This window comes from Sparus aurata, chromosome 9 (genome assembly GCF_900880675.1).
Source record: "Sparus aurata chromosome 9, fSpaAur1.1, whole genome shotgun sequence".
Lineage (NCBI taxonomy): Eukaryota > Metazoa > Chordata > Actinopteri > Spariformes > Sparidae > Sparus > Sparus aurata.
Window position 1 is genome coordinate 12,904,601 of NC_044195.1, and position 12,051 is coordinate 12,916,651.

At 43.4% G+C, this 12,051-nt stretch overlaps 1 protein-coding gene across 1 annotated transcript in view; it reads right to left on the minus strand.

Moving 5' to 3' along the window:
• tbc1d4 (TBC1 domain family, member 4) overlaps positions 1–12,051 on the minus strand; it is a 34,519-nt gene that overhangs the window by 19,923 nt on the left and 2,545 nt on the right. The window contains 9 exon segments of the mRNA XM_030428392.1: positions 222–344; positions 1,315–1,425; positions 1,586–1,677; positions 1,793–1,925; positions 2,546–2,650; positions 2,971–3,060; positions 3,982–4,226; positions 5,261–5,498; positions 5,599–5,727. Of these exon segments, the coding sequence (XP_030284252.1) occupies positions 222–344; positions 1,315–1,425; positions 1,586–1,677; positions 1,793–1,925; positions 2,546–2,650; positions 2,971–3,060; positions 3,982–4,226; positions 5,261–5,498; positions 5,599–5,727 (1,266 nt within the window).

Genomic DNA, 12,051 nt, shown 5'->3' on the forward strand with positions numbered 1-12,051 from the left:
CTGGATGACACTGACACAGAAACAGCAACTGATACAATGAGAGCGAGCCGAGGGACACGTAAAAAAGGCACACAGCACACAGGCTACATTCTGTCTGGGGTGAAGAAATGAGACACAGAGACAGGGATAAGGAGAGAAAAAAGGTAGATCCAATAACAGCAGGGAATTAAATAAAGACAAAGGATGGGGAGGGGGGGAGAAAACAATGCGCTCAGACGCACCCTTGCTATGATGTTCTCCAGAGAGGTGGTGAGGGAGCTGCGTGCTTTATTCTTGAGAATATCAAGTTTGAAACGACTGCTGGTGGTTGTGCCGTCTCCTGCCGACGAGCTGTTTGCTGCATTCTGTCAGATGATAACAATGGACAGAAGAAAAAATAAACCGACACAGAAAGAATTGTGACTGCAGTGACTAAAAGTAATACTGGGTTTGTTTTTAGGGGGGTTTTGCCATTTGAATGATGAATTTGATATTTACCATACACATTACCGTGACCCGGATGACTGGGAACCTTCATCGACATATTCAATATACTGTTATAGGGTTAAAGGGCTAAAGCAATAACCATCAACTCTGTCAATGTCATGTCGTCCCCTCAGCAGGTTATGGAATGTACCAATCATTCAATTGATAACCAGTGATGGTCTTTTCCAGGAACACTACGCATCTACACAGGACATGATAACATTAAGATCTCCTATCAAAAGACTGAGCTTTTTCCATCAACAGCAGCACCCACAGCAAACTTCAAATCTGAACCATTCTCTGCAAAGAAATTGTCACAGAAAAGTGTAACCAAGAGAAAAAAAAACATTTGGCCTTGCTTGTTGAAATTCTAGGACTCCTGTTATTAATAATTACGTCATCACTGACTAATTTTAACTCAAGCCGTTTCTGTGGCCCTGATTATTTAGAACTGCTGCGATATCAACACAATGGAAAACCTTAGGATAAGAAGCCCGTGTGGAGGGAGAGACTGCAGGGCTGATAGTTTGATTTCTAAATGTCCAAATGGACCTGCTCAAATCTTTTCAGAGCTTACTACTCTGTGATTCTAGTGAATATGCTGGTCCAGAAGTTAAAGGTAAACCCAGAAGTCAATCTATAACTGAGAATATGTTAGAAGTCTCTCCTGTTTTGACAAAGGAACACAATCCACGCAGTTTCCTTGGCCAACATTTTTGTCGTCACTCTCGGTGGATCTTCTGCTAATGTGCTTTTTTAAGTCACTGTTTTCATATCACACTTGTTTTGGCACTGAATGCCAACGTTTCCATGCCAACAGAGCCCTTTTGAATCGAACTGAATATTTACCTGAGGGGCTTCTCCGATGTGGAGGTGGGACTTCTGTTTGGTTTCACAGAGCTGTCTCAGATGGAGAATCACCAGTTCGTTCTCCTCTTGGTCTGAGCCAGGCTTCAGTCTCTGCAGACATGGACACACACACACACACTCAAAACCCCAAGAAGGGCAAACACTGCTGTGAAATAGATGCAGCATTTTTGAACTGTTTCTGAAAAGAAATCAATCACCAAATTACTGTTAATATGCAAGTGTGCTTGCCCTCATCAGAGCCGAACCTCACCTGAACTCGCTCGAAAATCTCAGCCTGCTCGTTATCAGTCAGCTGGGAGAGATATTTTTGGATGGCTAGCTTCGCTCTGGGTGGGTAGAGACCTGAAGAGGAAGTAAGAATGTTCTTTTATGTTGCTCCGACTGTGAGAAAAACAGGCCGTGCATTAATATATTCATGAGTCGAGTGCTGGAGTGCGACTCGGTCGACGTGGCTCACCTTCAATCCGCTCGCAGAGCTTGTGCAGGTCGTGCATGGGGCAGGCTTCACAGAGCTGGACCTGAGTCTTGTTGCTCTGTAAGGTTGCTGCCGTAGTGAAGGCCTGCTTCAGGGTCAGCATCACCTCATCCACCTGACACGTACAGTCAAAATGTAGTCGAAATGTAGACAACACAGGGAGAGGGTAGAGATTAAAGGGTCAGTTCATCCCAAAATCAAAAATACATGTTTTTCCTCTTGCCCGTGCTGATTATCCATCGTGATTTCTTTGGTGTGAGTTGCAGAGTTTTGGAGAAATCCATCTTCTTTTAATCCAATTTACTGGAACTAGATGACACACTGCTCGTGGTGCTCAAAGCACCAAAAAAAAATACATTTGAAAAACTCAGCAATGTCTCCCTCCAGGAATAATGACCCTACGTGAAACAGCTCACAACAAGCTCTGCGGATTATCTTAATCCTACCCAGGTCATGATTTCTGGAAGGAGAGACGTTGCTGTTGAGTTTTTTAAATGTATTTTTTGGAGCTTTGGGAAACCACAAGCGGAGTGTCACCTAGTTCCATTACATTCCAAAGAAGGCTGACATCTGTATCTCCAAGACTCGGCATTTCGCACCAAAACAATCTATGGATGGATAAACAGCACTTGACGTGTGAGGAAACATATTTTTGTCCCTTTGAAATAAAAGCATTGGGTTGAGAGCAGGAGCTGAAGTCATTTTTTATTTACATGATTATTTTGCGTGACTCACCAGGGACTCGCTGGCACACTGGAAAACGAAGCACACATACTGACTGGGACCAGACTCTGACTGATCCCGACAGATGAACCCAAAATGGTCGGACTGCTTGATGCCCTGTGTCGAAGTCAAGACATGCAAGGAAATTTGAATGAATCACAACAAGGTAGACAGTACTTTTGGATCTTTGTTTTCAGCCGAACAGTACATGTCTACAAACAGTTCATGTCGCTGACACCAGTCCATGATAAAAAGCCATTAAATACAGGACTGAGAATACACATCCCGCTGCACGCCAAATCGGGCAGTAATGCATTAGATGCCATGAAAAGATATGCACAAAATTAGTCTGAGCCTATGACTCTCTGACTGGCAGTGCAGTAGAGACAGCGGAGAGAGGCTTTTAGTGAAAAAACAGAGAATAAAAATAAACCAACCTGACAGCAGGATGAGATATCTTTGAAGTTCTTCTCCAGCACCACCGTTTTACTGTCTGGACTTATGAGGTTTACTTCAAAACGCCCGACCTGTGAGACACAAAAGTCTATTCTGGTCAGACGGATTCATGCAAGAACATGTACATTACAAAAAAAAGCAGTCACACAAAACCAGAAAGACTCCATACTGTGCGTACATAATGGATTTAACTTATGGCAAGGAGAATCTCAGTGTCAAGAGTCTCATGATAAGGGCTGGGACTATTCTGGGGCGCGTTCAGTGACGCACGATAGACACACTCTCAAAATCAAGGTCAACAGGTCTGCACCAATGATTTTTCCCATAATTGACTGCTATGTGGAGTATCATATTGAGCGCCGTGCTCTAGTTTTTAAATTTAGCCCTATGAGGAAATGGGCATGCTGTGTGAGGAATGGCAGTTGGCTCACTCGACAGCGGCCTTACGTTAGCACAGGAGTAGCGCCGCGGTCACAAATTCAACTCAGGAGTTACAGCCTCTTAAACTGAAGGGCTAACACAGGGCCGAGCCCAGTCTGTGCATTACAACTGCCAGCCACGTGCACATAAAAATGATTTGCGGCAGCAGGAGGCTCTGAGGCTGGACTGAATGCACAGAGGGTGACAAACAAGGACAAACGGTGGTTTTCTGGTGTGACAGTTGGAATCAAGTTCCTTCAAGACAAATTATGACATGAAGGAAGTGAGCGGAACGAAAACATCCATCCATCTCATTGACAAAGGGAGTATATTTAGAGTTCTGCCCATAAAACTTACATCTACTGCCATTTTGGAGTAAAGCCAAGCAGTGTGAAACATTCCTGAATCTTAACTTTGCTGCTACGATAAAGCTGCTCAGTGCTGCGGACAAAAAGATAAGAAACTTCGGAGCTGCTAAGCCTGTTCTGAAACTGATACATCAGCAAAAGTACAGCACGTCGTTTCTTTTTCATGGAACTCAACTGCATTTTTCCTTAATCAAATTCCTCTACCTGGAAGAGCATGGTGCGGTTCTTGTCTGCATCAGATGGCTGAACATGGTTTGGTGCGCTGGAGTGTCTGCGGCGCGTGGGGCCTATGATGACTCCTTCCCCCGGCTTCCTCTGCAGACTCCCTGCCAGGCTGCTGCAGCGCGTTCGAAACTCCTGAGGCTCCTCAAAGCCAGAGTCCTCCAGGATGCACTCGGGGAACGCTCCTCGCAGGCTGCTCTGACTGGAACTGCTCGACAGGCCTTTGACTGACACAAGAACAGCAAAGATTGGATTTAGAGTAACACTTTCTGACATTAGTTTCATTGGTGTAGATGACCACCACATGATCAATCAGACAAGCTTGATTATTCAGTTTAATGAATCAATGTCTTGATTGTCAAAAAAGAAAAAAATATAGTGCTTTAGTTTTGTTCAGGTTATGTTTTGTCACGTTCGCCATATTCTCCTTCTCTGACATATCACCTGATGTATCGCCAAAGTTTAAGAAACCAAATGAAACTCAAGGCTACCTTGAAAAAATAATTACATATTTGTCTAGATTTGAACATGGTTGGAAACATTTTGGATCATGAAAGAACACAACTCAATAAAATATAAAACCTCTTTAATACCACTTTTACACAGTTCTTATTTCAAAGTTCGAGTTATTTGGAAATATTTTAAAAATCAGCTGCTAGCGTGGTTTTCAATCAGCTGAAGGAGCTATCGTTAGCTTAATTAGCTAGTAGGGCTGAAGTGACCTCAGACTGATAACGCAGGAAAGTATAAAAGCTCGATTTATCCAAAAGCTAGCTCACTGTATCTCAGATTCACTCAATAACTCATTCATAAATTACACATTTTAAGTGAATTTGTTCAAACTTGCCTTTTCGTAGAAGTGCCATGAAGTCAGCCATGTTAACTAGCTGGCTACGGCTAAAATCTGTGACATTTGTCATGTCAGCTGGCTACAGAGTATTAGTCTGCTTCTGTCTACATCTGTTTCAAATGAAGGACCACCGTTTCCAGATTTACAAGGGAATTCAAGTGTTAAAACCTGCTACTGTTATAACTGTCAGAGGGAATATGAGCCGCGCACGAATGGAAAAATCTCGTCAAGTGTACCAGCGTCACAGTAAAGCGGTGCGGAGGTAAGCAAACAGTTTGGTGTGCTTTAAAAATCTGCCTAAAGCTACCTGCAGATTGTGCCTTGACCTTTTGTTCCGACTGCAGTCGTGGGCACACACATTATTCGAATAAAATTATTCATCCTAATCCTCAATTCGCATGATGCTCTTACCTCCACCTCCGGTCATGTCCTCCACTCCAGGGCTCTTGGGGTCTTCTAAACTCTGATTAAGAGCAGCGGAGAGCGGGTCTGCATCTTCTCCTATGAGGAACTCCACAGGGGCACCCTCTGTGGAGCCTCGCTGACCGTTGAGCAGCCGCAGGCGCTTGCGCTCGACCTCGTGCTGACGAAACTTATCGATGCAGTCGTCGATGAGGGTGGACGCAGCCTTTTTGTGCAGAACGGTCACCTGGTATTTTTTGTTTCAGATTCAGAAGCAAATTAATTGAATTGCCTTACAAAAAAATGTTTTGGTTGACATCATAGTTGACAAGTGCGTTAATTTGTACCTTGCCACGGTAAAGCACTTCATACTTCTGGGAGTTGTAGAAGGCCTCGTCAGCTTCCTGTTTTGGCTTGGTATCTCCCTTTAGGGCAGATTTGGACACTTGGCGAATCCTGCTGATCACCTCAGGGACCTGTAAGAAAGGAGAGTGGAACAAAGGGGTATGGTGAACAGGAAGAAGTTGACGAGGAAAATCTCAACAAAAGAGAAAGGGAAGTGAAGTGGAACCACACGGCAGGTTGCAGCTCCTCCTAGAACTGAACAGCACGAGAAAAACATAACTCAGCTGAGACAAAAGACACAGTGTGACGCATTTTCAAATCTTTAATATAGAAAATCTGATTTTAGAAAGGTGTGATACATAAGATTTTAGCCGAAAAACCATAAAACATCAACTAGAATTATATACAGAATGAGAAGAAATCACAGTTTAGACCTGCATGCTAACCAAGCCGCTAGCTGCGACATGTCCTGGTCCAAAGCTGCTGTGCTGTCGGTATAAAAATGAACACTTCCCCTGTCCACCAAGTTCCCAGTCCGGACCACCAGATGCACGGCTAACTGAGCTAACTACCTTAATGCAGATGCAGTTAGCAAAAGTTTGCGATTAATGTGGTGATATGCTGCCCCCCGTCTGTTTTGAGTATGAATTCTTCAAGTGGCCAATTCTTACGTATTGCACCTTTAAATTCAATGTCTGCACTGCACTGTTATCTCTTGAAGCCCATATAAAACAATGTGTGTCTTACAGTGATTGACCTCCACTGACACATCTTGTCAGCGGAGGTGTACTGGATTGGAGACTCACACATAAACAAAAGTCAGCACAAGTAGAACTCATCCAGGATTTTGTTTTGGTTGACAAATAACATGACCTGCCTCAATGTCGCGACTTTAAATAACTCAAGGCTAAAAAAAACAGCACATTTTGAACTAACTAAAGGCTGGACAGACCAAACACTACAGAAGCAGGCGAGAGGCCAGGAAACGCCCACGATCGGGGACAGAAGACAAAACAGTGGAGCTGGAGGAAACCAGAGGCTTGAAGGTCACACAGCCTGTTTCTGCAGCACGGTGCTGGCCGCTTGCACCTCGTTCAACACGTGCAGGAAAAACTAGTGCCATTAAAGCAGGAAATCTGTTTCTGTAACTTGCGTCACAGAAACAAACCTGACAAGTCAAGACAGAAAAACTAACTCTATTCAAGCACACTCTTAGGCAATACTTGGGGAATCTGAAGCCAACCCATCCTTCAGTCCCGAGACACTTCAACTGTTGAGATTACAATAGATTTGGCAGACACGACACGACCGACAGCCTCTAAAATTCAAGTGCCTATAACTAGGGCCGCTGCCAAGGTCAGACAAATACTGCGTGTGACAGCAATGAGCGCTAAAACAAACAGTGGCTCCGCACACTGCACACATCGCTCGTCGTATCTGATAAGAGCTGCATGCAGGCTGTTGGGCAAATATATGTATTACATAGACTAGAAAGGGGAAGTTATGTAATAAAATACATCGGGCTCACTTCAGAGGTGTGACCAGAACAACAGGGCAGAGGAGGGAGGGCAGGAAAACAGGAAATTGTGAATAAAATAAAGCATGCTGACAAAGTCTGTCTCCGCTTCTCATGGACGCCAGTTTATGGATAAGACACAGAGTTCAAATAGTTGTCGTCTATATCGCTGCAGTGGCTACATGAGCTATTAAAAGTCCTATTTTCCTTGCGCCTGCCTTCCCAGGGGTTGAGCTGTGCGTGGCTGGTGACACAGAGGGCGGCTGCTGGGTCATACATACTCCCTCTCATTCGGATTCAACTCTGACCGCTGTGATTGATCTTCTACTGGCTTTTAGATTTGAAAAGCATCTTTTGAGTTAACAGCAAACTGGAGGTTGGCAACATGGCCCCCAAAAAATATATCACTCTCTATTCAGTCGCAAACGACAATCCACAATCTAAATAGCAATATCTTTTAAAAATATCAAAATACCCTGCACACTTTAAGCAGACCTGGATGGCCTATGAATTCATTTGCAGAATTAAAACACAATATTGCATTAAAGATATAGTTAGTTTGCCGCCAGCTTTAACTAACATTACATTGTTTGCAATACTTCACCGTAGGAAGAGCCATGTAATGTGACGAAAGTAAGACTGTGGACACCTTCAAAATCATGGTGTAAAATAGTCATATCGCCCACCCCAATTCACCGATTTCGTTATTAACTGGGATTCCAAATGTTACAGTTTGTGTCTGTAAAGGCTCTGCTACACCGAGTGTCTCTGTTCTCACTCTCACCAGAGGGACATTATGGTAGCCTAAGTAGCTGTGAGTAAAAATTGTGGTTTCAGTGTAATGTGAGCCAATGGCGAAAAAAGCACGAAAAGGACCGCTGCATGATTTTTAAATTACCATTCACCAAAGTGGCATTTTATCCGCTCAAGGGCATAACACCTGCATGAAAGATGTTCTCAATCGGTTCATTTTATTCTGACTAAAACTACACTTTGACCCGACTTCTTCTGTATCTTTGATTTACCATTTTGTACCGTATTATTTGGCTACCGTGTTATTTCTGTATCAAAAGGCAGTAACTGTTAAAAGAGAGCCAACGAGGATGAAAAGCATTTAACCCTTTAAATAAAATTTCTCATGAGATTTTTCAATAACGTTTCGAAAAAAAATTATGTTTTATCATCTTAAAAATCGCAAAGCCAGGATATTTTAAATCAGACCACTAATGTGGCCATCAGAATCTGTCATCTTGACATCCCAAACTGACACAACTAGGTGAAGGTAATTCAGAGGCCTTGGTGGCTGAGAATCACGGCTGCTCTGTCTGAGCTGTCATGTAATCAGCCCTGTCGTCCCCGCAGCACATCGTCACGGAGGGAAAAAAGTGACATTTAAAAGGAACTGCTGGATTATGCATGAGCAAGATGACACCACAGCACCATTTGATCCGATTAATTATTTGTAGTCGACCCCGGTGCAGAGCCGGTAAAGGTGCTCATTCCTTGGGCGGAGACAGGCACAGACAGGCAGAAGGCTGTCAGGGAGCACAGGAGAGCCGTGTCTTTTCAACTGGCAATCTATTCAAACACATCCTCCCACTCCGAGCGGGTCTTCGAGCTGGTTTTTACACCTAACCTTCACCCATCATTGCCTTGGCTTTATCAAACAATATCAGTGACACTGGTTGTGATCCAAAGCCTGTCTACATACACAGCAGCAGCTTTAGAGCTTAGGAGAAAACAAACAGGAGGATTGTCCCCTCTGAGCTCCGTCCTGAGCACCCTCGCTACACGGGGTCAAATTATGTCAAAGCTCCCTCCAATAGGCCCTAATAATGTGTTATCAAACAGGAGCCGGCACATAGCTCGGTTGCCCTGTACTGCACCATTAAGGCAGACAAACGAGGACACAGCACACCCACCCACAGCGTCTGCAATCAGGCTAATTAGGCTTCTTTAGAGACACAGGTTATCATTGTGTCAATACAAGATAAGGGTGGAAACAGGCAGAGACAGAGGTATGGAAGGTAATTCCCTGTGTCGGAGCAGGAGCAATTCAAGATTACACTCTTAATGATGAAAACGATTATGGATGACTCTGTAAATACAAAGTTATCAGTCATTTCTTGCAGAGTCACACAAAATAAATGAAATGCGAGAAAAAAATCAAATCACAGCTGAACTTCAGAAGCTTCCTTTATGAAATAAATGCAGCTTAAAGCAGGAACCTGGATAAATAGGTTTGCATTTACTGATCATACCGGTCTTTGTGTGGCCGAAGCTCTCCAGTTATTGGTTCTAAGGGCTGACTGCGATCACGTGTTTGGAGCTACACCTCACTACGGCTGTGACGTCCTCCCAGTGCTTTTCCATCTGCCTGAGGACAAACTAGGCTCTGGGGTTTGACAAAGTTCAAGTCCCGACTCACAACAAAGGCTCCTATGTCACCTTAACATGAGGCAACAGGCTCTTATCATAGCTGAAAATGACAACGTGTCGAGGTGGCAGTGTAATTCAAGCCCTATCTATTCCATGCTCCCGCACACTTTGTTTGTGCATCCAATAATATGTGATTTAAAAAAAAATCTTCACCATCTCTCACGAGAACCAGATAAGAATCAATGGTCTTTCGTTTTTCTATTTGTAAGAAGTGTGATCATGTTAACAGCCAACTCTGCCCCGGCTAACCAAAGATAGCTCAGGTGTGACCTCTCAGCAGGACAGAGTGGAAAAAGCTAAAGCCCGTTTTGTTTTTAATGTTTTAACCCTCCAAAATACAGCCGAAAACGCAAAATTAGGCCTAGCATAAACTCTGCAATATTAACTTTCCATTCCTACTTGGTTTTTACTGAAGAGTCTTTGACACCCCACCCAAGTATGTCACTTTTGCCCTGACTTGGGTCGTGAGCGTGTCCCACTGTCGCTACATGCCACTGAATGATGATAAACAGCACCCACATAGAGCAGAGGGTCATGCAAGTCAGAGATTTCTACTGAGGTCCAGTTCCAAGTCAGAGCAGAGGTGGAAAACACACAGGCCTGTGGTTTACACTGTGCAAGCTCAGGCTGTCTGCTGCGGGCTTGATAACAGCACAGCAGAGTTCAGTTTAAACGGTGTGAAACTGCTGCCATGAAAGCTTCTCTAAGCCAAGAACAATTACAATTAAAGGTGCACTATGTAGTTTTTGGGGGAAAAAAACACTCAGAAAGGAAACTTTTACCATGTTTAATAAGGTAATAATAATAATAATAATAATAATAATAATAATAATGTGAGGTAAACTTCCATAAGTGAACTAGAATAGCACCTCCGCCCAGGATGAATGAAGAAAAATCTGGGGAAAAATCGCCCCATCTCACAATGTTAATGAAAGTGAAAAAACATTGCTGAATCTGTACCTTTATCCAGAGTGACACCCAAAGTTATTTGGGTCTATTCTGGGCTGGGACCAATCTTCCAACCAAGTTTTGTTCAAATCCGCTGAGCTGTTTTAGTGTTATTCTGCCCACAAACCAACAAACCAGCCAACCGACCAAAAGATGGACACGGGTAAAAAAAAAAAAAAAAAACATGAGCTCCTTGGCAAAGTTAATAAACAAACCATCCTCAGAGGGGAATAAACAGAACAGCATGATGCAATAAAAAGGTGACTACTCAGAAGATTCCTGCAAGGTATAAAACTGTAGAATAAGTAAACAAGTATGGTCAAACAGTATCATATCGTGTTGCCATTTGTCTTTGTCATTTGTTTATTGTATTTATTGAGTCATGAAAATCCCTCAATGAGGACTTTTCTCTTCGAATTAAGATTTCTTGCACAAAAATACTTATTGGACCTTTAAACTCTAAACTCTAACTGCCCTGGCTCGATGAAACACCTTTATAATATATACTTGAGGACTGAAGCCATATTTCAAGTCGAGGAAGTCTGACTTGATTTTAAAGAGCCCAACCTTTCAAACAAAAGGAACACACACAATGACACATTCCACATTTACATATAGACTGTGCTTTGTGGGCGTCTGTTTGTGTTGAACCGAATCTTTTCCCCACGCATATAAAATCTGATACGCTGTGCTTTGGCCGATAAAACATCTTCGCTCTTCAAGACAGCAGGAGCCTAGTTTCATTTGAACCTCTCGCATCCTCTTGGCAGACGCCAGGGGGTCTTTCCTCAGGCTTTACACAATGAACTCTGCTCATGTCTACAGCTAAGAATAGAGAAGAAAAAAAAACATGTCAGTCACTCAAAACCAAGGCAGTGGCTTATCGTGACTTCAATCTCAGTAAGGACAAAGAGAAGACAGCTGCACAATAAGAATGTGTTATGAACAATGACTACCTGGAAAATAATCTTATCATTAACAGTGATTGCAGCGGGGGTGTTGCACACGGCAGTGGACAGTGTAGTGGTAAAATAACCCATGCATTCCACATGTTCCACCTTGCGCATGCTGCTAGCTCCCTGGCTGCCAAACCAGTTTCTGTTGCGTAATAATGCTGAATGAGGTATGTTCAAGTTGCCTCTCTGACTGCTGCAAACATTTGGAGTCCCAGCAGAGAGCCTCGAAAGAAAGTGCATCTGCCTCGAACTTGTTGCCTCTCCTGCTCTCAGCTTTCACCAGCAGGCAAACAAGCCTGCCCGAGCCCTGCACATACCACAGGAAACGTGATACAACGCAGGCATATTTGAGATCAATGCAGCAAAAAAAAAAAAAATGAGCAGAACTGGAGATCGGTTTGTGAACGTTGTTTGTGAGGGTTTCCTTGTTCACTGGGGAAACGAGAGTATCGTGAACAAGTGTGAGGACTTCAGCAAGATTCTGGGGTTGTGCCAAAATCTTGCTGGCACAACCCCAAAAATGGAATGATTCACATGTAAACACACACGAACACAGCCACAAAAATCATGGGGGGGTGGGGCTGCAACTAATGATC